The sequence below is a fragment of the Nycticebus coucang genome, chromosome 2, assembly GCF_027406575.1.
Source record: "Nycticebus coucang isolate mNycCou1 chromosome 2, mNycCou1.pri, whole genome shotgun sequence".
In the NCBI taxonomy this organism is placed as follows: domain Eukaryota; kingdom Metazoa; phylum Chordata; class Mammalia; order Primates; family Lorisidae; genus Nycticebus; species Nycticebus coucang.
In genome coordinates, this window is record NC_069781.1 from 119509818 (window position 1) to 119535858 (window position 26041).

Sequence of the window (26041 nt, forward strand, 5' to 3'; positions counted from 1 at the left end):
TGTTCACCAACAGATGAATGGAAAAACAAAACATGGTATTTACAAAGGGTTTTTCAGCCTTAAAAAGAAAATTCTGACATGCTACTATATGGATGAGCCTTGAGGACATCATGCTAAGATAACCTGGTCAGAAAGAGACATACTGTGATTCCATGCATGAGCTATCTGGTCAAAATCACAGAACAATAGAACGGTGGATACCATGGTAAGGGGTGGAGGGGATGGGGAGTTTCAGTTTCACAAAATGAAAAAGTTCTAGAGATCTGCTGCACAAATATGAGAATGTACTTACCACTACTTAACTGTAAACTTAAAATCAGTTAACATGTAAATGTTATGTGTATTCTACAACTAAAACAATTCAGTGAGTACAGCCCTCCAGAGAAAAACAAGAAACTTGTGCTCTATAATAGGGTAGTTACAAAAGATAAATTATTTATTTTTTGCCATGTGGCAGTGCACCATCTTTGAAGCTGCCCATCTCAAAGGCCAAGGCACCCAGAGAGGCTCGGTGTCCCAGGCCTCCACAAGTCCCCAACAAGCCACCCTCCACCCCAGCTTGAAAATTCACAGAAAGGGGCGGTGCCTGTGGCTCAAGGAGTAGGGTGCCAGTCCCATGTGCCGGAGGTGGTGGGTTCAAACCTAGCCCCGGTCAAAAAAAAAATAGAAAATTGGGGCGGGGCCTGTGGCTCAGTCAGTAAGGCGCTGGCCCCATATACTGAGGGTGGCGGGTTCAAACCCGGCCCGGGCCAAACTGCAACAACAACAACAAAAAAAGCCGGGCGTTGTGGCGGGCGCCTGTAGTCCCAGCTACTTGGGAGGCTGAGGCAAGAGAATCGCTTAAGCCCAGGAGTTGGAGGTTGCTGTGAGCTGTGTGATGCCATGGCACTCTACCGAGGGCCATAAAGTGAGACTCTGTCTCTACAAAAAAAAAAAAAGCAAGAAAAAAAAGAAAATTCACAGAAAGGACTTCACTCACTTTTCTAATCGAATTTTATTCCAGAGCAAATGGTGTTACAACAAGGCTAACTTTAAACAGCACATTTCCTCACAGGGAACAGCTCCATCTTCCTTCAACCCTCTGACCCAGCTTTGAGTTTGGCATCACTACAGACTTTTAAGGAACACAGAACAAAGTCTGGGAGCCAGGCCAGAAGTGGTGAATGACTCAGCCAGCTCCTCAGCGTGCCCCCAGGGCGGGAGCCAAGGACTGCAGTCTGTGCAGAGTAGAAACCCTGGCTGAAGGGCGGGGCAGTGTGATCCCAGCAGTGTCCTCATTATCCCTCTTTACTTATTGTCATCGCCTACAACACAGTGCAGGACCCTGACAAGAAGTCTGTAGGTGGCGGCCACAGACAAGACACAGGGATAACCCTGAACCTCCCTGCTGTGTCCTCACCCCAGTCCACATCCCACCTACTGAACCACCAGGCAAGCACAGTTTTGCCAAGGCCATGGCTGCTCAACCTGAGGGCTTGGGCAGTGTTCAGGTGTTATCCTGAAGAGGCCAAAACTAGTCCCTGGAGTGCCAAAAGCAGCCCGTACTGGCTGTACCCCCATGTGCTCGGCACAGGGCCACATGCTTGCCTAAGGTCTCAAGCTAAGTGGCAAGCAAAGATGGGGCTTACAATTCTGTGTAACCTGAGCTCTTGGTTCCCCCCAAACCTCAAAACTACCCCTAAAGAAACAAGGAAACAGAACCTTTTCAGAAATTAGAAGAAAACCCAACAGCCATAGTGATCGTCAAAGAGCTGAGGGGGCAGCACATGAGGCTCAGGGACCCAGCACAGCTGACAACGCCCTGCCCCATTCCCAGGGGACATGTGGAGGCTGCTCCCCTTAGAGATCAGTGGCCGTACTCTTAATAAATAAATAAAAGTCAGGCCCATTTCTGCACAGGGGCCATGAAATTCCAACCATTGTCTTGTTTCCCAGGCTTTTGGTTAACAGAGCGTAGTGCTGGGTGGACAGGGGACATCTCCTGATTTGGGCCCAAACAAATACAAGCTTTCTTACCCAAAGCTTATCTGCTTTCCATCCTTCCTGACTTCTGATACTAAGTACATGAAGGGGCCAGCTCCCTACCGGGGCCCATGGCCTCTGTTATTCCATCATAGCCTAGCAGAGGTGAAAGGCCACATAGAACATCAAGTTCCCACAATGGTAGGAACCTGAAAATGACTCTGGAGGAAGAGGTAGGTAGCACAACATGAACAGAACTTTACCAAGTCACTGAGTTAAGGGAACCCCAGGATACTGACACCCCACCCAATACCAAAGGCGGGGGGCATTATCCTTTTAGATAGCACAGCCTATGACTCAGGTCATTTGGGGTGGGGAAAGCCAGTGACAACCTGGGACAGTCTGGTGGGTCCTAAGAAATAGTCTACCTGACTTCTCCATGGAACTTATAAAGTGCTATTAGCAAAACCACAGGTGTCAGGAGACACAACCAACAGATGATCCTAACGCCTCTGGCCCTGGGGCCAGCTGTCTGTATCCTACCCTGCCCAGGAAGAAGCACCCAGGACTCTCCTGCCAGTATCCACCCCACACACACACTGGGAAGGGCAGCCAGAGAGCTCCCTGTCCTTTCACTCCCTTTCATCCTGGTCCTATGTCTGCCTCCCTCCTCCACCACTGCCTAGGGCCAGGTCCTCAGGCCAGTACTGGTCCTCCATGTACTGCTCCATGTCTGTGCTGCTGTCAAGCTCTCTGTCCTCTGCGTGGCCCCAAGGACGGCTGGCCTCCTGCTGTTCCCACTGCACTTCCACCAGCCGGTAGAGCTCCATGGCTGTGGTGGCATCTTCCACAGATGAGTGCCCGTGCTGGCCCACCTGCGGATGAGAGCCGGCACACATCATTGCCTATAGTCCTGGTGAGAGGGATGTCCCCCCAGGAAGCAAGGCCTAAGAATTCCTACCCGAGGATGGGGGTGAGAGAAGAGCTGGGGCCTCAGCTGTGCACCAGAAGAAATCTAGCTTCTCTAAGCCTGTTTTCCTTGAATGTAAGAAATACTAAACACCATCTCTTGCTCTGCAGCCTTGAAGAGCAGGCGAACAATGAATGTGACAGAGGGTAGAAGAATTACAGGCTCCTTCTGCTTCAAGGCTCTGACTGGTTGAAGAGATGGGGGACCATTCTACAGGGACGTGGGGACAGAGCCTGGACTTAGGGGAGCAGACCTAGAAGCAATCAGGCTGGGAGAATGTGGCCCCGGCAGTACACACTGGGGAAGACGACTGTGGGAACAGCCAGGGCTGCCTGTGCCAGGGGAGTACTTTATGCAAGGTCCTTGGACTGGGGCAGGGAGAGTGACAAGGAAGCTGGAGGCACAGCCCATTGCCCTGCCCAAGGACCACTCGGCTTGGAGGCCACCCCCTCCCATCTGCTCTCATCCCACACACCTGGATCTTCTTGTGTAGTAGCTGCAGGGCCAGGTCCTTCAGAGAGACCCGGGCCCGGGTGTGGGGGCCTGGTGGGCTGAGGAGGTTTGGAACGTAGGTGGTATCCCGGGTCTGGCTCCGAGGGTGGACATACTTGAGGGCCTGGAAGTCATTGTGCAGCGCGTGCCCTACCACCACCTTGCCCTTCAGGAGCTTAAGGATCTGTAAGTGGAGAGAGGAGTCAGGAAGGCCCCACTGTCAGGCTGGCAGGAGAAACCCCAAGTTCCCTGGCCAAGAGTTGCACGGATCCCTCTGGAACAGTGGTTCTCAACCTTCCTAATGCTGCAACCCTTTAATACAATTCATGAAGTAGCAATGAAAATAATTTTATGGTTGGGGGTCACTACAACATCAACTATATTAAAGGGTAGCGGCATTAGGAAGGTTGAGAACCACTGCTCTGGAGGAACAGAGGACCATGAGCTCCACGGTGCACATGTTGCCCCAGGTTTGAACCCACACCCTTCCATTGAAGTCCCCCGCACCTGTAGGGGACTCACAACAGCAATCCACAGGGTGGCTGGAGGATTACAGGAGGTCCCAGAGGGACGAAGCCTACTAGCTACCAGACATAAGCAACTCTGGTGGCTCAGGCTCTGCTCCCAGCTTAAGGATTGTTACCAGCCTTCCCTCACCACCCAGCTCCTCATGCTGCAGATCTCAGCTCCACTGTCACCCCCTCTGGACGCCTCCCCCATCTATGTTAGGACCCTATCCTCAGGAGACTCATCACATTTTCTAAGTGCATAAGACCTAGCTACCCCCTCCCCTGCTGTAAGCTCCACGAGTGCAGGGACCATATTTGACTTGGTTAGTGATACTCCAATGATAGCACTTATTGATAATAATTTATCGATCCAGAAGGTGATTAATAAAAACCTGTTGAATGAAGTCAACAGAACCATGCTTGGCACAGGTAGACAAACCTTAAGTGGCAGCTCTTATTAGTATTAAGGGACACAGTCTCTGCCTTCCAGATTCTGTCCCTTTGTGCTCTGCATACCCACTAATCCTTCTTACCTTCTAAGCCTGCTTTCTTGCTCAGCTGGCACATTCCTCACACCCCATAGGAGGCCATGTCCAGGGCCATGGGCCCACCCCCTCCCCCAAGCCCTGTTAGCTGGCCTTGGGCTCTCCTTATCACCAGCTGCTGGTCTCCAACTCCTACCCCTGCTGGCAGCATACAGTTTACTGCGAGCCCAGCTTTTGTAGCAGATGAGTAAGATAAGTTAAGACTTTATGATCGGGACATGACACACAGATCACACGCCAAACTCCCTTCCCACCAACCATAAGAGACCAAGCATACTGGCTCAGAGCCTGGACAAAAAGTGGCCCTGCTCTCCAAAGCACCACCTGCCAGGCCCACAGAAGGGACAACAGACACTTCTCCCCCCATTCTTTCTATTCCTGACTAGCCTGCTCGATAAATAATCTCCAAGTCATTTCAGAGGAATACTTAGGCCCTAACATTATGTGAAAAAGTAGGACACATCATGATACATACCATGATTTCCCAAACTTGCCAAACTGCAAGAATCCAGAATTATTAAGAGGCAGATTTGTTATGACGCTTGTTTTGAAAATGCACATTGTTCCATGCAATTGATTTATTAGGACATGGGCGGCACCTGTGGCTCAAGGAGTAGGGCGCCGGTCCCATATGCCGGAGGTGGCGGGTTCAAACCCAGCCCCGGCCAAAAACCAAAAAAAAAAAAAAAAAAAAAAAAAGAGGTGATTTATTAGGACATAATTTGAGAATAAAGCATATTTCACCTTAGCTTAGGTATGATTGCATCCTTGGGAAGCATTGAGTAAATCCAGACAACTACCCCCAGCTGACCTGAGCCAAGTGGGAACACACAACACACACCCCCCCCCCAGACTTTACCCAGCAACCTCAGAACACTCATGCAATGAGGCACCCCCACCCCCACCTGGCACTGCCACTGTCTGACTTCAGGTAACTCTCCTTCCACAACCTCACAGTTACTCAGGCTGCAGCCATTCTGACTCTTGCTTCCACAAGCAAACTTCAGGTCCTTTTCAAGCTAATATGCCACACTTACTGGTGTCCTCTGCATTTCTTAGCAATTTAACATGTGCAACACTGTGCTACCATTTTTATTAGGTTTCTACCTTTTTTTTTTTTAGAAATAGTCTTACTTTGTCACCCTCGGTAGAGTGCCGTGGTGTCACAGCTCACAGCAACCTCCAGCTCTTGGGCTTAGGTGATTCTCTCGCTTTAGCCTCCCAAGGAGCTAGGACCACAGGCACCTGCCACAAAGTCCAGCTATTTTGTTGCAGTTTGGCTGGGGCCGGATTTGAACCCGCCACCCTCAGTATATGGGGCTGATGCCCTACTCACTGAGCCACAGGTGCTGCCCGGTTTCTACCTTTTTATATTTAGAGTGTCACCAACAAAGTCTCTTAAGTGTGGCCCCCGTACCTCATTTCCCCTTCAGCCCTGTGATTTTATGGTGCGAGTCTGCTGAGTACAAGTTTTAGGAAATCAGAGCTCTCCCCAAACCTACAGACCTACTGGATCAATCTCCAAGGAGAAATCTGGGGATAAGGACCCTGGACTGTTAACAGGGTTTTAGGTGTGTCCTATGGTGAAGCACATTTGGCAGTTCTTGGTATGTGAGTGTGGTCCCAACTACTAATTAATTTTCGAAGCACTGAAAAACAAGAAAATATGCCAAAACATTAACACCGGAAGGTGACATGATTGTGGGCCTTACAAATTTTATACAGACATGGAAAATTTTATAACAGAAAATAAAATTTTAAATGTTAGCTGTTTATCACCTGACAGTTGGCACAGTCTTTCTATCAACATCATCTTGTGTTAACGCCCCAGCAATCATCATCCGGAGGTAGTCGAGATTTTTATCCATCCTATTTTATGGAGGAGGAATTTACTATTTGGAGCAGTCAACTGACTTCTCGGGGTTTCCTCCCCACAGGGGCAAAGTGGCAACTCTTCCAGGGCTGCTTGCCCCAGCCTACCACACCTTCCAAACAAAACCCCAACCCTGCCCTCACCTCTTTCTGGGCCACCTGGAAGGGGATGGCCTTGCGCATGTGCTGCCGAGTGATGCCGCTCCAGCGAGTGCGGTAGTCAACGATGGGCATCTCAGGCCGGATGTACTTGTCATAGAGGACATCACCGTGGTAACTCACCACGGAGCAGCGGGCCAGCTCGCTCACTCGGCCTCGGGGGCCTGTGCCCACCATCTCACAGTCGATAGCCACGTACTTGCTGGGCAAGGGCCCTGAGGCTTCCCTGGAGACAGGACTCCTGCCGCACTGGGGGCTGCCAGACTCAGGCCTTGGATGCTGCTTCCTGCTGCTGGCAGTGACCCCTGACGAGGTGGGCAGTGGGGAGGCCCCTGGCTCTGGAGGCATGCTCAGCAGCCCCTGCTCCTGCAGCAAGGCCTTCCGGGCCATGAACCGCTGGTGCTGTCGGCTTCCCGTCTTGTGCCGTCTTGGAATGACATCCTTAGCATTCAGGCTGGCAAGAGTAGAGCATAGGCACTGGGCAGACTCGGGGGCTTCCCCAGGTACCATCCCACTCAGTCCACTGCTTAGGGCAAGGGAAGCCAGGTAGATAATCTCTCAGCTGGGCAGCAGCCTGGAGAGAGAACACACAGGTGAGGAGTGTGACAGGTCACCTCTCTGTGGTACTTCACCGTGGGGCTGCAACAGAGCCCTGCATTGTAGCTCAGGGCTCTCAGGCTGTCCAGGGCCCACTGCACTAATAACTGCACTCCTGACCATAAACACCACGTGCAGGTCACTGTTGTGCTACATGGACTCGCTCTACTTTCCCAACTGAGACAGGGTCCTGGCAGGCACTGCTTTAGGTACTGCCTTGGACACTGCTGCAGTGCTACCTACCTGAGTCAAGAAGTCTGAGTTTGAAACTGCCTTCATCAAAACCGGATGGCACAGGGCAAGTTCCAACGGGTTAGAACCAAGATGGCGGAGGAACACATCCCTTCCCTGAATATTCCAATCCTCATTTAACCTAGTTAAGTCTTGTTTAATAGGAAGACCAATAGGAACCAGGGGCCAGTTCTCTTTTGCAAGAAGAACATGCCTCTGCTGTCTGTGGAGTAGACAATCTTTAGTTTCCGAATAAATCTCACTTCCACATTACACTGTCAGGTTGCTCCTGAGTTTTTTTTTAGAGACAGAATCTTATTTTGTCGCCCTCTTAGAGTGCCGTGGCATCACAGCTCACAGCAACCTCCAGCTGTTGGGCTTAGGCAATTCTCTTGCCTCAGCCTCCCGAGTAGCTGGGACTAGAGGCACCTGCCACAATGCCCGGCTATTTTTTTTGTTGCAGTTTGGCCGGGACTGGGTTTGAACCCACTACCTTTGGTATATGGGGCCGGTGCCCTACCCACTGAACCGTAGGCGCTGCCCATTCCTGAGTTCATTCTTGCACGAAGCTAAGGACCCACTTAGACTTCTACTTCTCCCAACATTGGAAGCCACTTTTCTATATGACAATGACCTCAACAAAGTATTACTCCCATTTTACATGTAAGACCTCTGAGGCACAGAGAATAACAAACTTGCTCAACTAGTTAGTAAGACACAAAGGTTGCTCCAAATTCATCCAGGTTTTTATGAAAGATTAGAAAAAAAGAGAGAGAGAGAGACAAAGGTTGAAATGAACCCAGAGTCCATACTCTCAACCTCACTTTTGAGAAAGTTATGATTATAAGAAAATAAAGGTAACCGAAACTGTATACCCCTTAAAAAATCCCTATATAGGGCAGTGCCTATGGCTCAACAGAATGGAGCGCCGGCCCCATATGCCGGAGGTGGCAGGTTCAAACCCAGCCCCAGTCAAAAACTGCAAAAAAAAAAAAAAAAAAAATCCCTTTATGAAATATGAAGGCATAGATCCTCAAAAGAACCTAGAGAAAAAATTTCATAGGCCACTCACAATAGTTGTAGTTTTTGTTATGTGTTAACCAATGAGGTAATTTATTTAAATGACCTTGTAATTCACTCAACATAACAGCATCTACAAACATTTGAAAGTCCTGATCTAAAGCACCCGGGCAGATTTTTGTGGTGCCCTCCCACCCAGCTGACCACACCTCTCCTGAGTGTGGGATGAGAGGAGATTCTCACGCACACCACTGCTTCAGCTGCGCTGTCCGTGGGAGTCTGCAAAGCCCACATAATAAGGTCATCACCCAACAGCAGAGGCCACCCTTGGGAAAATCTTATCTCACTTGTTATGATGCCAAGCCAGTCTATAGTTTTTAACAGTTCAAAACCCCAGAGCTTTGGCTTAACCCTACTCTTCCTGAGTTACCCTCACTTGCTCAGTCTTAGTTTCTCCAGTGTGCAAAATGGTCCTAGCATCTCCCTTCCTGAGTGAAGAGGAAATGATACAGCTGGGATCTGGATACGTTATCCATAGCAGAGGGCTCAGTAACTATCTGCTCCCTTCCCCACAAAGAGGTTAAGACTCTTGCCTGTGGTTGGTAACCAGCTCTCCCAGGCCAGAGCAGCCTCTGCCTAGACTCTCCCCTCTCCTAATCACAGGCCTTTCCCAGCCTCCCTTTCCACCTACACCCCTACTGCCCTTTCAGACATCAGCTAGCGTTCAAAACAGCCCCTACTGGAACATCTTATCCCACACTGGCTTGCATCAGGCCAAAGCCACACTGAAGCTCTCTGGGTTTCCACTGTGCCAGGTGGGGAGGGAATCCTAGATTCCAAGAAGTTTAGTCTCACCCCAGAGAACGAAAAGGGAAAAGCACAGCTGGATCAGAGGTGCTAGTGAGGCAGAGCAGTCTGGACAACAGTTTTCCCTGGAGGCTTCCCTGAAGAGGCTAAGTCTTTGTGAATGCAAAATAGTGACCACACCCCCCAAATGGAAGGGAGAGAAATCAGTGTCCACAGGACAAAGGACTGATAAAGGAATAACTCAGGGCCAGAGAAGAGCCACCCCCCATGTTGCTTACAGCTGAAGGCACTGCTTCCTTCTCCTTTGTTCATCCTCTGCCCCCAACTCTGGTGGCCCTTCCACAAACCACCTCTATCCCAAGCTGGTGTCCCCAGACAGGTTTCCACTGGTCAAGTGAGTTTAAAGCCGCGGAGGCACCTAGGAAGGTCACTGAGATATCCCACCATAGCCCAGACCCAAGACATTGATAGTCTAGCTGGGAAGCAAAGAAAATTCACTCCTCTGTACTCTTACAGTACAGAGGACTCTAAGTTACCTCCAGTACAACTCCGGGCTCTCTGAAGGCAGAGACAGAGCCTTGATTATCTCTGTCCCTTCCCCAACAGCCAGCAAGAAGCTGGCACCCAGCATGTCCTCCTCATGAACTAGGCCTGCTGTGTGCCAGACTGTTGGGATTACAAAGCCAGAGTGACCATCCCCAGGGATTCCTGGTTCCATGGAGAAAGGTGAGTAGTCAGAAAATTGCCTGCCTCCTTGGGGTCTGCTCAGGATAGGAATGATGGACTAGGGGAAAAGACACCAACTTGGTTCAGACAGGTTCTGGGACAGGAGGAAGCACTGGGCTAGAAATAGCAGGCACAAAGCCGAGAAGGCAAAGCATGTCCACTGAGTAACTGAAAGGCAAGGAGACAGCGGTGAGGACACAGGTGGAGGGGAGAGCCAGAGAGAACTGCTCCTGGGTGGTGGGTACAAGTCTGGACTTAATCCAGAGATGGATGCGGAAGGATCAACAAGTTTTAGGGAAAGGATGAAAGGATGAAAACTCCCTTACAGGAAGAGCTCTGGAGAACTCGAGCAGTAGCAGCAGATTAAGAGAAATGGGAAGGGAGGGAGGGGTAAAGTGAAGCGTCAGGTTTGGTGGTGGTAGCATGAGGATTCCCAGTACCCTGGGCCAGGGTGAGGCACCAGTGACCCATCCTGACTCATCCACTCTGCTTGCTCATCCTATCCCTCCTCAAGACACCCTCCCCTTATTAACAAGTCACATCTTAGTGGCTCCAGTCTATAATCCTAGCACTCTATGAGGCCCAGGCAGAAGGATCACTTATCCCAGCCTGAGCAAGAGTGAGACCCTGTCTCTACTAAAAAGCAGAAAAATTGGCCGGGTGCCTGTGGTCCCAGCTACGCTGGAGGCTGAAACAGATGGTTCACTTTAACTCAGGAGTTTGAGGTTAGATTGATGCCATGGCACTCTAGCCTGGGCAAGAGAGTGAGACTCTGTCTCAAAAAACCCAGTAAAACTTAAAACTGAAAAATTCAGAACCTCAAGTTATCTTAGCCCAGCAGTGGGAGAACAAAGCCTAAGACAACCAATGCTGACCCCTCTAATAACTGAGGACAAGAGGGAGGCTTTCCCTTCTCAAGGCCCCTTCTCGGAGGCTACAGCCAAGGTAAGGTTGAGTGGCTTTCCTGACTCTGCTGGGAAAGTTTTAAAGCCAGAAATTGCTGGGTGTGGTGGCTCACTCCTGTAATTCTAGAACTTCGTGGAGGTGGAGAGGAAGACTTGGGGTCCAAAGTGACAGGGGGGGGTGGGGGGGGAGGGCTAGAAATGAGGTTCCCTGAGAAAGGGTTTCTGTGGCCACTTGTTTTGTGACATAAAAGCAGCCCTTTTTCATATTCCCTGAACTTGCTGACAAGTCAGAACCAATTATCAAGGGCACACCTTCCCCATCTTGGGGACTCAGTGGAGCTCAGGGAAGCTGGGGAGCTTTGCTCAAACAGCACAACCCTTTCAACAAGGACAATGACAATTTCTTACCCCAGCCTGGACCCAAGCTGTGGGGTCACCACACCTGACACCAGGCTTTCAGGTAGGAGTTCCTGGCCTAAAGGAAGGGTCCCAGCAGCGCAGTTCACGGTACAGAGACCCCAAAGGAACCACGAAGTCAGAATCACCGGTGGTCAGGGCCACCACCCTGCTGGCCGATTAGGAAAGCAGCAAGGACCCTGCTCCAGCACTAAACAGGCAGATGGCCTGGGGCAAGTCACTGTCCCTTCGCCATAAACCGAGGGCTTTGAATTAGGTCAGGGCTTCCCAAAAACAGTTAATTACCAGAAACAAGACGGCTTTTCTGTTAAAAAGCCGATTTTCGGACCCACCCCGACACCGCCTTAACTGCCATTCTAGGCAATGGGGCCCGAGAATCTGTATTTTTTAAAAGAACACGCGACCCCCCCACACACACACTCAAGCCACGATTCTGCTAATCGCCCAAATTTGAGAAAACACTTCTCGATAAGGTGCCCTGTGGTACTAAATAAGTTGAAAGGACAAAAGTCCGCGGAGAGCCCGGCACGCCCTCTCCCTTGCCCCAGCCAGCGTCCTCCAAGCGCGAGGGACGGCCTGACCTCACTGGGAAGGACTCGGGGTTGGTTACCCACTGGCCGCGGCTGCCGGGCCGAGTTCCACAGCCCAACACCGCCCCCCAAGCAGACAGGGACGGGGCTGGAGCGGCACCCAGGGCCCGGCCCACACACCTGCCGGCCCGAAGAGCCTGGTTAGCAGAGCCCGGGCGCCCCCGCCGCAAGCCAAGGATCGCCACGGCTCGGCACACGCCGAACTAGCCCGCCCGACCCTGCAGTCCCGGAGCAGGGTCAGGGAGCAAAGCCCCGGAGCTCACCAGAAACCCGGCGCCTCTTCCGGCCCGCACATGGGGTCGAGAGTGCGCGCGGCTAGCACTTGCCGGGGCAAGCCCGGATCCGGCTGCCCGTCTATTGGCTTACCAGACAGCAGTGCCCGCCTATGGACTCCTTTGATTGGCTGAGCCTGCTTCGGTGCTGGTAGGCGGGCGAGAACACAAGGGGAAGGGCTCTTGCAAGGGGCGTGGCGTGTGCGCGTGGTGGCTTTTTCCCTGGGGAAATTTTAAAGAGGCCGGGAACCCAGGGTCTGGGGTCGGGAGTTGGGGGTTGGAGTGGGGAGCGAGGCTTCTTGCCCTCTCTGCCGGCACCCACCCCACCCAATTTCACTTCTTCCCGCTCCCTGGGTCAGGAGTGGGCGCCTGTGAGCTTCTTACCACCAAAGGCTGAAAATCAGAGTACACTCTGGTCTCCAGAATGGGAACAGTGACCCCTGCCTTCTTGGGGGGTTGTTCTGAGTATTCAGTAGGCACTAGATAAAGATTTTAAAAGTCTCAGAAGGCTGAGGCAAGAGAATCGCGTAAGCCCAAGAGTTAGAGGTTGCTGTGAGCCGTGTGACGCCATGGCACTCTACCCGAGGGCGGTACAGTGAGACTCTGTCTCTACAAAAAAAAAAAAAGATTTTAAAAGTCAGATTTCCTCCTTCGGCGCTACTATTGTTTTTTTGTTTTTGTTTTTTTGTTTGAGACAGTCTTACTTTGTTACCCTCAATAAGTACTGTGGCATCATAGTTCACAGCAGCCTGGAACTCTTGGACTTAAGGAGTCCTCTTGTTTCGGCCTCCCGAGTAGCTGGGACTACAGACGCCGGCCACAAGGCCTGGCTATTTGTAGAGACCCAGGGTCTCACTCTTGCTCAGGCTGATCTCGAACTCTAAAGCTCAGGCATCTTGCTGTGAACTAAGATGCTATGGCACTCTACCCAGAGTGACAAATTAAGACTATGTCTAGGGCAGCACCTGTGGCTCAAGGAGTAGGGTGCTGGTCCCATATGCTGGAGGTGGCGGGTTCAAACCCAGCCCCCACCAAAAACCAAAAAAAAAAAAAGAAGACTATGTCTAAAAAAAAAAAAAAAGAAGAAAAAAAGAAAAGAACGTTGCATATAATAATAAATAATTATAAATCACACAGTAAATGTGAACCGCTTACTATTCTTGCTCTTACCATGTTTTAGTGCATTGCCTATTACCCTGCTGCTGCATAAGGAACTCGAGGTGTTTAGTGCTTAATCTGTGTAACTCAGTGCCAAGCCTGCAGAATGAACTTAACACCTGGGAGTAAAGTATTGCAAAAGATTAATTTAAAAAGTAGCAACGCAGGCTGGCAGGTGTAGTGGCTTGCACCAGTAATCCTACTACTCTGGAAGGCCAAGGTGGACAATTGCTTGAGCTCAGGAGTTCAAGACCAGCCTGAGCAGGAGCGAGGCGCTGTCTCTAAAAATAGCCGGGGTGTTGTGTCAGGTGCCTGTAGTCCCAGCTACTAGGGAAGCTGAGACAAGAGGATTGCTTGAGCCCAAGAGTTTGAGGTTGCTGTGAGCTAAGATGCCACAGCACTCTACCCAGCGTGACAAAGTAAGACTATGTCTCAAAACAAACAAACAAAAAAAAAAAGAAAAGAAAAGAAAAAAGAATGTTGCACCTAGACAGCGCCCATAGGGTGCCAGCCACATACACCCCGGGTGGCAGGTTCAAACCTGGCCCAGGCCAGCTAAACAACAACAACTGCTACGAAAAAATGGCTGGTGTTCTGGCAGGCACCTATAGTCAAAGCTGCATGGGAGGGTGAGGCAAACAAATCACTTAAGCCCAAGAGTTAGAGGTTGTTGGGAGCTGTGATGCCACAGCACTCTACCAAGGGTGACATAGTGAGACTCTGGGGAAGGGAAGGGAAGGGAAGGGAAGGGAAGGGAAGGGAAAGGAAGGGAAGGGAGGGGAAGGGAAGGGAGGGGAGGGGAGGGGAGGGGAGGGGAGGGGAGGGGAGGGGAGGGGAAGGAAAGGGGCTTGGCGCCTGTGGCTCAAGCGGCTAAGGCACCAGACACATACACCCTGAGCTGGTGGGTTCAAATCCAGCCCAGGCCCGCCAAACAATAATGACAGCTGTAACCAGAAAATAGCCGGGCATTGTGGCAGGTGTCTGTAGTCCCAGCTACTTGGGAGGTGGAGACAGGAGAATCTCTGGAGCCCAGGAGTTGGAGGTTGCTGTGAGCTGTGATAGCACAGCACTCTACCCAGGGTGACAGCTTGAGGCTAAAAAAGAAAGAAAGAAAGAGAAAGGCACATAATATTAAATTTAAAAAATCCATGTGAGCTGTGATGCCACAGCACTCTACCCAGGGTGACAGCTTGAGGCTAAGAAAGAAAGAAAGAAAGAAAGAAACATAATATTAAATTTAAAAAATCCAGATTTAGTAAGGGGAGATTTTTTTTTTTTTGTAGAGATAGAGTTTCACTTTATCGCCCTTGGTAGAGTGCCGTGGCGTCACACAGCTCACAGCAACCTCCAACTCCTGGGCTTAGGCGATTCTCCTGCCTCAGCCTCCCAAGCAGCTGGGACTACAAGCGCCCGCCACAACGCCTGGCTATTTTTTTGTTGCAGTTTGGCCAGGGCTGGGTTTGAACCCGCCACCCTTGGTATATGGGGCCAGCTCCCTGCTCACTGAGCCACAGGTGCCACCCTAGTAAGGGGAGATTTTTATTGCAGGGGTTGGAGCAGGGGTGGTAAGGGAGACGGCTTTGGCTATAAAATCTATTCTATAAGCTCTCAAGAGTTAGGCAAAAAGGATTTTTCTTTTTTAGGGAAGAGTTAACCAGGTTAGACAAAACAGAGTGTGGTGTAGTGGAAGGAGCAGGAGGGACAGGAAGAGACAGCAGATCAGAGAATGTTTTATCCTGAGGCTAACCTATTCTCAAGAGTGCTGTTAAGAGGGGATTTGTGCTTGTTTAGGCAAAGGATGGGCCAAAATTCTGGGGAAGGACAAAAAGCTTAACCAAAGTTTGGTTACAAGCCACCTAAGTGATCAATGAGCCAAGCAGTTCAGCTAATCCCTTATGAGAAAAAGAATGGGAATTTGGAATGTCAGTATCTGGCCTTGTCTATTTCTCCTTATGACCACACTTCCAAAGCAAAAGTCCATTGTACTTCCACATAAGCCTGCAGCAAAGAGGAAGGGGATGACAACCAACACAAAAGTAGAAATAAGGAAGCTTTCTAAGAAAGGCCAGAGGCCCTCACTGGGAAAGCATTAGGCTTCAGTTGCTCAACTGTTGGAACAATTATTAATGTAAAGGATAAAATGAGAACAGTGGCACATGTGAAAGGCAGTGCTCCAATGAAACCATCAATTATTACTAAGCAGTATAGTGGATTAATCATTGAAATGGAAAGATTATTTTTGATTGGTTAGAAAGATCAAAATAAGTATAACATTCCCATTAGCCTAGTTTTGCTGCAACATTAGATGAATGTTAACCTTTAATATTCTGCTTTGAAGGTGGCGCCTGTACTCAGTGGGTAGGGCGCCAGTCACATACACGGAAGCTGGTGGTTTGCACCCAGCCCAAGCCAGCTAAAACAACAATGAGAACTACAACAACAACAACAACAAATAGTAGGGCATTGTGGTGGGTGCTTGTAGCCCCAGCTGCTTGGGAGGCTGAGGCAAGAGAATCGCTTGAGCCCAAGACTTTGAGGTTGCTGTGAGCTGTGATGCCATAGTACTCTACCCAGGGTGACTATGTTTCAAAAAAAAAATTCCGTTTTGAAATTTCATCTATCTCCTATCTAAACTGTGAGTTGTTTGTATGTTCTGTTTGAATTAAAAGCACACAAGTTTCTGTAACTTATTACAGTACAGAAACATTATTATTATTATTACAGTATTATTCTATCCTGTATTATTATTATCACATATGAGCCATTATAGTGCATTATTATTATCATTACCACGTATACACTTTTCATCAGGGATCTAAGTTACATACATCCTAAAGACATTCTCAGGAACATACTTTGTCCATAACCTGGGCACTGGCTTGTAATCGCAAACTGAATCTAAGGCCAAACAAACCAATGGTTAAATCATGCCTGCAGGCCATAGATTTACTTAACAGATTAGGCCAAGTCCAGGTTTCCTGAGCTTGTGTGTCTTCTGGCTATGGTTATGCACGTTGTCTCAGAATAACTTTTAAAAATTATTTTACAGGACAGCTCCTGTGGCTCAGTGAGTAGGGTGTCGGCCCTATATACTGAGGGTAACGGGTTGGAACCCGGCCCAGGGCAAACTGCAACAAAAAGTAGCCAGGCGTTGTGGCGGGCGCCTGTAGTCCCAGCTACTCGGGAGGCTGAGGTAAGAGAATCGCCTAAGCCCAAGAGCTGGAGGTTGCTGTGAGCTGTGATGCCATAGCACTCTACTGAGGGTGAGAAAGTGAGACTCTGTCTTTAAAAAAAAAAAAATTATTTTATAGAGTTTGGTTTTTCCATCAACAATCTAAATCCTGACCTTATGGACCCTACCATTTCCCCTTCTACATTTTCCTTTATTTTCATTTTTATTCACTTTGTCACCCTGGCTAGAGTCCAGTGGCATGATCGTAGCCCACTATAACTGCCCATTGTAACCTTAAATTTCTGGGCTCAAGTTATCCTCTTGCCACAACCTTCCAAGTAGCTAGGACTACAGGTGAGTGCCACCATGCCCAATTTTTAAAAATTAAAATTATTATTGTAGCAATGAGGTCTTGCTCTGTTGCCCAAGGTGGTCTTTTTTTAAATTTTAAAATACTAAGGGGGTAAACATGTTTTTGTTACATGTATAACTTGTATAGAGTTTAAGTCAGTGCTATTAGTGAGTCCATCACTGAATAGTGTTCATATCCCAGGCTGCTTTGAACTCTTGCCTCAAGTGATCCTTCCACCTTGGCCTGCCAAAGTGCTAGGATTACAGACATAAGCCACTATGCCCAGCCACCCTCCAACATTTTCATCTAGAAGCATTTGAGAAATACAGTTTGATCTGTTTTGCACTTACAAATAATTATGCCATAAAGTGGGCATTCTGCCTGCCATGTTTACCTGTTTTGAGGACTATTTGGGGGTGTTTGGGGATCCTTATGGTGCTGAAACTGGTGCAGACTTGAAACGGAGTGTTGATCTTCTCTATTTTTAGAGCAATTGTTCCCTAAGCCTGCTCCTAGATTAGCAGCATAGGTTGTACCTGGGAATTCATTGTACCTACTGAATCAGAAATTCGGGGTGTGGGGCAGCAGTATTTTAACAAGCTGATTAATAGCTGATTCATAGTTGATCCTGATGCACGCTCAAGTTTAAGATCCATTGTGTTAGAGAGTATGAGGCTGACAAAACTCTGGGTCCTAAATGTGAATAACTCACTCATTTTATCCAAGCAGCTGCTCCTCTGTTAGCACTCTCCATCCAACAGTGGCTGGACTTTGGACCTGCCAGGACACAGCCTATCACCAAGACAATTACAGCACCTTTATACCTTTCCCCAACCCCCAAACATTTCCAGGAGTCTTAGGCCCAGGTAAAGTCTCATACAGCTAATTTTTTTTTTAAATGGCATATTGCAGGGATTTGATCCAGGGTGATTTCATTCTCTGTCATTGCTTGTTCCATTCTAGACTACAGTTTCTTTCACATATAAATATAATCCCTAAGTAAGTTGTCCTCAGTCTTTACTGAATATTTGAAGCTTCTAAAAATGCAGCTGCTTGGATCACACCCTGAGATGCTGGTTTTACTGGTCTGAGGTGAGGCCTGAACCTGGCGATTTATTAACCTTTCCTGGTTTTATTAGTTTGTCCCGAATACGAGAACTGCACTAAAGCAGAGTTACCTACATAGCCCAGCAGAGGGCGCTGCCTCCCTGTTCATCCAGGGAAACAGGAGGGAACCTACTGCCTACAGTCAAGAAGTGTGGGCTGGAAATCAGGCTGCTGCATAAACCTGGGTGATGCAGTTAAGGTGAGGGGACCCAGTGCCCTGACCTTTGGATTGACGATTATTTTGTGTTCTGAGACTCCTAGAAATAGTGAGCAAGAGGTAAGTCACAACCTCTCCAGGCCTTGATCTTTCTTTTCTTTCTTTCTCTTCTTCTTTCTCTCTCTTCCTCTCCCTCTCTCTCTCCTTCCTTCCTTCCTTTTCTCTCTCTCCCTTCCTCTCTCTCTCTCCCTCCATCCCTCCCTCCTTCCTTCCTTTCCTTTTTTCCTTTTTTTTTTTTTTTTGCAGTTTCTAGCTAGGGCTGGGTTTGAACCTGCCACCTCCAGCATATGGGACCAGCGCCCTACTCCTTTGAGCCACAGGCACTGCCCCCTTTCCTTTTTTCTTTCTTTCTTTTTCATGAGCCCTAAATGAGAAATTGAGATTTCTGCATTTTTTTTTTAAATGGGGAGGGACTTCACCTATATTCATTCTTCCTATATGTTTTGAGCTCCCTGAGATGGGCAAGATTTATCTGGGGGAGGGGAAGGATAAACATTTAAATGGGATAAAACTCCTGCATGATTGAGGACACTAATAGAAAGATGGTGGTTTCCATTTGTTCTTACTTTAGGGACACAGACCTGTGGTTACCCAAGGCTGGTGAAGTGGACAACCATGAAAACTATGAAAGAAGCAAAAGAGACCAATATTGATTATGAACATCTGCCATTATGTATTGTGACACTTTGCCTGCCTGATTATCTAATGGCCTAGCAGGGCAGATGTGATTAATTCCCTTTTACAATTGAGGAATTTGAGGCTCATAGATGTTAAGTGACTGTTTCAAAGTCACATAAACTAGCAAGTGGTGGAGCCAAGTGAAGCCAAGGTATGTGTGACATACCAGGACTGCTCCCATCAGTAGGGTCTCTCTTACCTACCTCTCGAACCAGGAGTGTACCCTACTTCCCTCCATGATGTTTTCTTTTTTTTTTTTTTTTTTTGTAGAGACAGAGTCTCACTTTATGGCCCTCGGTAGAGTGCCGTGGCCTCACACAGCTCACAGCAACCTCCAACTCCTGGGCTTAAGCGATTCTCTTGCCTCAGCCTCCCGAGCAGCTGGGACTACAGGCGCCCGCCACAACACCCGGCTATTTTTTGGTTGCAGTTTGGCCGGGGCCGGGTCTGAACCCCCCACCCTCGGTATATGGGGCCGGTGCCTTACTGACTGAGCCACAGGCTCCGCCCCCTCCATGATGTTTTCAATGAAGTGGGGTCCATTGAGAGAGGGAGAGACCCTCATGAGCCCCAGCTTATGAGCCCCAGCTCCTCTCATGAGCCCCAGCTGCTGAGGGCTGCCTGGGAGAGACTGGACTCCCCTCCTCTCTTGTTCTCCAGCTCTGTTCCTCCCACCCATCCCAGGTCTCTCTCCCCCTGTGAAGGACAGACACCTGCTGAAAGACACCAATTTGCAGACTTTTCAAGTGTGAATGAGATTTCTAATAGGACTGGCCAGTCCACTGGCTTTAGGCAGGGTTAGGAATAAAGTGAAATTTTAAAAGGCTGGAAGAGAGAGAAGGGAGCAGATGAGGCACCCACAGCTTCAGCCATTAGGTGGAAGTAAAGGACTGACTTGGTTGAGCGAGGTCAAGTGCCTTGCCAGAGGTTACACAGCTAGTCAAAAGGTGGAGGCAGGGTGAGCTCAGCTAATGGTTGCATTTGTAGCATTCCCTAAAGTACAACTCCCAACCTGGTGTAAGTTTGTAAGGGGCTTTAGTGTTCTGCACTGTGTGGATGGAAAAGGAGGGTGGGAATATAGTTGGAAAAGAATAAAGAAGATATCTGAGTTTGTTGTCTGATCACTACTGCTGCCACAGAGGGGGATGGCCCCTAAGCACAGTCAGAGGACTGAGCTTTCCCCATTTTGGTGACACCTCTGGACCTAGCAGCACTGAGGCAGATTCTGGGGCCAAGAAGTTCCGTATACACAAGTCTACTCCCTCTGCCCTGGAGAACAACAGACAAGTTCCAGGCAGGCCAGAATCAGGTGTATCCTCCACCTTGCTGCCAAGGCACCATGTATCTGGGCACTTTGGTAATAAGTGGGTGTGTGTTTGTGTCTACACACCCTGGGGCTCTCTCCCGCCAGAGACAAGCAGTCTCTGAGCCCCTGGATATGGGGTCACAAGTTCATCCCATTATAGATGCCCAGAGACGGTTGTTGGGTGAACGAGTGAGTAATTTAGGGGATTCCCTCCCTTTCCCCTTTGCTCAGTGATATGGAAGCAGCGCACTGGACCCTGATGACAGAGACTGTGCTCCCCCTTCCCCTCTCACACTGTTGTCTGTCCAGGTTTCTGGAAGAGTCTGCCGAAGGATGATCGGGGTGGTTCCCTGAGGTGTTTTCTAGAAAACACAGAAGGTATAGAAAAGAACACCTGAAAGGATAGCCTGAAAGGGGGGCTGTCCCCCAGCTCCTGCACCCCGCTGCAGTGGCCGGCACCATGTGGCAGACTGGGACTTGTTGTTGAGTGCAGTAAGACAACAACAAAATCACTAGTCTTCCAGACGGGGCCAGCTGGTCCACTCCACATCCAGGCCAGTTCTGCAAGTTTGGTGACTACCACCCTCCTCCTCCTCCAGCCTTAGGCCTGCCAGCCAGTGTTTGTCCCTTCTCCCATTGTCAAGTCCATCTCCTCTCCCTCACCTCCGACTTCCCTGGAGTCTCCACTTGAGAGGAGGAAGAAATTATTTTCTTACTTTCTTTTTCTTTTTTTCTGAAGCATTCTGTTTTCTATAATGAATGTGATTCCTTTAACAATGGAGATATTTTTATTATTATGAAATCATAGCTGTGTACATTAATGTGATCATGAGGAAATTATTTTTAAAGAAAAACAGGCAGGAGGCTCATTTCTCTACCTTTTCTTCATTAATCATAAAGCACTGTACTATGGGGGAGAAGAGAAAGGAGAGAGTTTCAGGAAATGGTGACCCCTCCCTGCCAGGTCCCAGCCTCCCCACCCAGAGGTCTACAGTCATGGCTATAGTGAACATTCCCCCAGTGCTTACTGAGCCACAGCTCTGAATGAAGTCAGGTGAGCAGAATAGAAAAGAGAGGAAAAAAGGAAGTGACTGTGGGTAGGGGCAGGATGGCATTCTGGCCCATTGCCCCTTGCCCCCAGGCACAAGCCTGGGCTCCCGAGTTAATTTCTCCTGCAGTGTAGCGCTGAGGAAGGAGGGGTGAGACCCCTGCTGCCTGGGCCAGCCACTAATTGCGCTGGCAGGGCACATCCGCTCCTTAATTAGCAAAAGCCACAATATCCTGGTAGCTCGGAGAGCGCAGCCCTAATTGTATTTTGTAGCAGCTGAAGGATAATTACTCTTCCCTATTGGTGCTGCTTTCAATTCTTTTTCTTTTTAATTGCGAACTCTTCCTTTTGAGCCCAAGACTCCATCCTTTGGTTTGTTCTCTCCATCCAGAGCGGGGAAGACTTAGGAGCAGGACGCAGAGAAGACTGGCAATACCCAGCTCCGAGGCCCAGCTCCTTTAGCTGTCAACCTGAGACAGGGCACAGTCCAGAGAAACCCAAGAAACTCTTTTGTGGAGGATGTAAAGGGGAGGTGCCCTTCTCCAGGAGGCTGTTAAGACCCTCTTCAATCCACCCCCCAGGGGGGTGTGCTGGCTTTTCAACTCCAAGCTGCAGGGAGCTGAGGCCACCCACCTCACTCCATCCCGACTCTTTTTTTTTTTTTTGTAGAGACAGAGTCTCATTGTACCGCCCTCGGGTAGAGTGCCGTGGCGTCACACGGCTCACAGCAACCCCCAACTCTTGGGCTTACGTGATTCTCTTGCCTCAGCCTCCCGAGCAGCTGGGACTACAGGTGCCCACCACAATGCCCGGCTATTTTTTTGTTGCAGTTTGGCTGGGGCTGGGTTTGAACCCGCCACCCTCGGCGCCCTACTCACTGAGCCACAAGCACCGCCCCATCCCGACTCATTTAACCCATTAAGGAACAGAGATGGATTTGTTGTCTTCAATTTCTTTTAAAATAAGAACCCCATGTCTATTTGCCACTATTGAGAGAGAGCTTGTACATCATCTTTGATGTGTTGTTTCAGAGAAAAGGACCTGAGGGTTATATTAGAGAACAAGGCTAACTTTTGTTTTTTGTTTATTTATTTATTTATTTATTTTGAGACAGTCTCACTCTGTCACCCTGGATAGAGTGCTCTGGCATCACAGCTCACAGCAGCCTCAAACTCTTGGGCTTGAACAATCCTCTTGCCTCAGCCTCCTGAGTAGTTGGTACTACAGGCACCCGTCACAATGCCTGGCTAGTTTGTCTATTTTTATTAGAGAAGGGGTCTCACTCTTGCTCAGTCTGGTCATAAACTCCTGAACTCAGGAGATACACCCTCATCGGCCTCCCAGAGTGCTAGGATTACAGGCAGGAGCCACCACACCCAGCTGAAAACAAGACTAACTCGGGTACAAGGTATTAACAGGAGAGGTTAGCACCTTAGGCATTCCTTGCAAAAGACAAGTCTTTCTTAAGGAGCTTGCAAGTAAACTTCAGGTAGTAATAGACAAGCTAAAATGTATCAAAGAATTTGGAGAGAATGTTGGCATCTCTCTGGACACCACCTTGCAGGAGTGTCCCTGAGCAACCCTAGCTCTGAGCCTACCACCCAAGTCCCCGCTCTGCCGTGAGCTCACCGTGAGAGCAGAGACTTCCTTAAACTGGTTGGCAAGTAGGCAGAGTTCAAAGATACAGTGAGATTGTGAGGTATGAGCAGGATAAATCCTTTTCATTGGCTTTTCCTTACAGATCCATGAAGATAAACTTGAGCTGACTGTAGCCCCAATTTTCTTTCTTTCTTTCTGTTTTTTTTTTTTTTTGAGACAGTCCCACTATGTCACCCTTCGTAGAGTGCTGTGGTGTCACAGCTCACAGCAACCTCAAATTCTTGGGCCTAAGCAATTCTCTTATCTCAGCCTCCCAAGTATCTGGGACCACAGGTGCCCGCCAATGCCCAGCTATTTTTTTTTGTTGTTGCAGTTGTCATTGTTGTTTCAGCAGGCCCAGGCTGGGCTCAAACCCGCCAGCCTGGGTGTACGTGGATGGTGCCCTACCCACTGAACTATGGGCACCGTCTCTTTTTTCTTTTCTTTTTTTTTTTTTTTGTAGAGACAGAGTGTCATTGTACCGCCCTTGGTAGAGTGCCGTGGCGTCACACGGCTCACAGCAACCTCTAATTCTTGGGCTTACGCGATTCTCTTGCCTCAGCCTCCTGAGCAGTTGGAACTACAGGCGCCCGCCACAACGCCCAGCTAATTTTTTTTTGTTGTTGTTGCAGTTTGGCCAGGGCTGGGTTTGAACCCACCACCCTCGGCATATGGGGCCGGCACCTTACTCACTGAGCCACAGGTGCCGCCCCTCTTTTTTCTTTTTTAAAAGAGTATCTTAACAGCTCAGCGCCTATACCTTAAGCAGCTAAGGCACCAGCCACATACACCAGAGCTGGCAGGTTCGAATGCAGCCTGGGCCTGCCAAACAACGATGACAACTACAACCAAAAATTAGCCGGGCATTGTGGCAGCTGCCTGTAGTCCCAGCTACTTGGGAGGCTAAGGCAAGAGAATCACTTAAGCCCAAGAGTTTGAGGTTGCCCGTGAGCTGTGCTGCCATGGTACTCTACTGAGGGCGACAGCTTGAGGCTCTGTCTCAATAAATAAATAAATTAATTAATTAATTAAAATAAAAATAAAACAGTCTTAAGCTGTCACCCTGGGTAGAGTGTCGTGGCGTCATAGCTCACAGCAACCTCCAACTCAGGCTCAAGTGATCCTCTTCCCTCAGTTTTTCTATTTTTAGTAGAGACGGGGGTCTGGATTTTGCTCAGGCTGGTCTTGAACTCGTGAGCTCAAGCAATCCACCCACCTTGGCCTCCCAGAGTACTAGGATTACAGGCGTGAGCCACTGCACCTGGCCAAGTAGCCCCAATTTTCTAAAATTCTTCAACTCTGGACTCTATCTGAATGGGGGGAAGATGTAAGTAGAAAAGAAAGAAAGAAAGAAAGCTGCTATAGTCTTAGAGAAATGAACCTTGAGAAAATGACCTGCCCTTGAGCCTACTGACTCCCACTCCCCACTTCCAGTTCTTTTCCTCTGAATTTAGACCTGTCCCCTTAGCAACGCCTGTTTCCATGGTTTCCTTCATGACAATGATCCCCAAACTCCTCCTCTCTTTTGCCTCGTGACAGTAATGGGTGCTAGGGATCCTCAGTGTGGCCACTTCATGTATCCATGGTAACAAGGAACTGAGCCTTCATTTATCTTTTGTGAAGAGGGTTGGGGAATATGAAGCTTTTGTTTTGGGATGTGGAGAGAGGGCCCCAGGGCTAGAGCTGCCATTCAAATAAAGATGAAGTTTAGCAACTTGTCTTAATACTAGTCAGTGGGATTTAGCTTAAACATTTGTTGAGCCCCACTTTTAGTACAACTGAGAGTGGCAGAATCAAAGCCATACAAGACATAGCTCCTAATATTGATGGGAAAATCGTCTAGCATTGGGGCTCATGGGCCCAATGCGTACTCTGACACAGGTGGTCCCAATAAAGGAGGTGGCTCCTTTCTTTTTTAGAGACAGGGTCTCACTCTGTTACCCTGGCTCAAGTGTAATGGTGCGATCATAGCTCACTGCAGCCTCAAACTCTTGGGTTCAATCAATTCTTCCACCTCAGCTTCCTGAATAACTAGGACTACTAAAGGCACACACCATCATGCCCAGCGAATTTTAAAATTTTTTTGTGGAGCCGAGGTCTCACTAAGTTGCCTAGGTCACTCCTGGCTTCAAGCTATCCTCTTGCCTCAGCTTCCCAAAGTGCTGGGATTACAGGGGAGGAGATGGCTCATCATAGCACCATTAGATCAGGCATCTGTCCACTCCCAGTATCCCCTCCCCAGAGTGAAGAACCAAGAAAAGACCAACCGAGCGTGTCTGCACTCACCATTAAGGCTTCTTCTGGGCTGTTGTCAGAGAGTTTCTGTCCTGGAAGGAAAAACAACTTTGACCTTCTTCATCATAGAGACATGGGGACTGATGCCAGCATCCCTGGATAGGACCATTTGGTGGAGGGAGAAATGAAACAACTACCACCAACACCACAGATCTTCCAAATTCTAATGCCATGAAGAACTGGGATAATCTCCAGTCCCAGCAGCATCATTGCCTACCTGCAAAAAAGCCCTCCTGGGAAGCCAGGGGTCTGCTCTTACACTGAATTAGAAGTTCACCATATCCATTTAGACAGTTTTCTACTAAAATTCAGGCAAACGAGCAGCTGTGTAGAATGAAAGTGGAAAAACAAACAAAATACCAGGAGATGCTAAAGCTGAGCAGAGTGAATCCAAAAGTGGAGTTATCTATTCACCAAAGGTAATGTAGCTCTTCAATCTTCTAGCTTTCCATCTGTGTCCTCCAAAGTTTTCACCAAATCCCTAGCGGTGAAGATCAATTCTATATTTCTAGGAGAAATCATAGAAATGCCTAGACCCTCAGTGTGCCTATAACAATAATCTGCCTGATATATCCTAAAATGAAAAAAAAAAATCGTAGAACAATGTATTACGTGGGTATGCTCAAGTAAGCTATGAATAACTAGGTAGAAAAGTTCATCCTTATAGATTAATGCAATCTAGACCCCAGGTCTTGGGCCCCAGGACTCAGAATTCTATCCTTTCCCACTGAATGGAATGAAGGCGTATTCAGACGTTCTGGGTATCCTGCTCACTCAGCTAGTCAGAAAAAGGTAAATGGCATTTTCCTATTGGTTGACAAGGCAATGCACACCAACCAATGAGAGAATGCATCTTCCTTTTTGGCAATTAAGAGCTCAATTATATTCTGGAAAGGAAAGTAGGCCCTCTGTTCACAAAGAAAATAAGTAGGAAGATAAAAAAAAAAACCACAACTATTGTTGCTTTGGGACAGTATTGATGTGATCAGTGATAGC

The 26041-nt window shown here is 48.7% G+C and overlaps 1 protein-coding gene across 4 annotated transcripts; it reads right to left on the bottom strand.

The window, feature by feature from the left end:
* Nucleotides 1–798: 798 nt before the first annotated feature.
* On the bottom strand, nucleotides 799–25944 carry AEN (apoptosis enhancing nuclease). 4 transcript variants are annotated; one of them, XM_053581687.1, is made up of 4 exons: nucleotides 25037–25944; nucleotides 6495–7083; nucleotides 3408–3608; nucleotides 799–2837 (listed from the first exon to the last, which is right to left on the bottom strand). In XM_053581687.1, the coding sequence occupies exons 2-4, from the start codon at nucleotides 7017–7019 to the stop codon at nucleotides 2616–2618; spliced, it is 948 nt and encodes a 315-aa protein (XP_053437662.1). In that variant the 5' UTR covers nucleotides 7020–7083; nucleotides 25037–25944; the 3' UTR covers nucleotides 799–2615. The 4 variants fall into 4 exon arrangements, with proteins under 4 accessions (XP_053437662.1, XP_053437663.1, XP_053437661.1 ...); XM_053581688.1 differs by lacking the exon at nucleotides 25037–25944 and adding an exon at nucleotides 14184–14204; XM_053581686.1 differs by lacking the exon at nucleotides 25037–25944 and adding an exon at nucleotides 12066–12166.
* Nucleotides 25945–26041: the final 97 nt, after the last annotated feature.

Coding starts and splice junctions, on each gene's coding strand:
- AEN (XM_053581687.1), bottom strand. CDS start 7,019: ATGGTACCTGGGGAAGCCCCCGAGTCTGCCCAGTGCCTATGCTCTACT. Junction 3,609..6,494: donor TCCAGGTGGCCCAGAAAGAG/GTGAGGGCAGGG, acceptor CTCCACTTACAG/ATCCTTAAGCTCCTGAAGGG. Junction 2,838..3,407: donor TACTACACAAGAAGATCCAG/GTGTGTGGGATG, acceptor TCTCATCCGCAG/GTGGGCCAGCACGGGCACTC.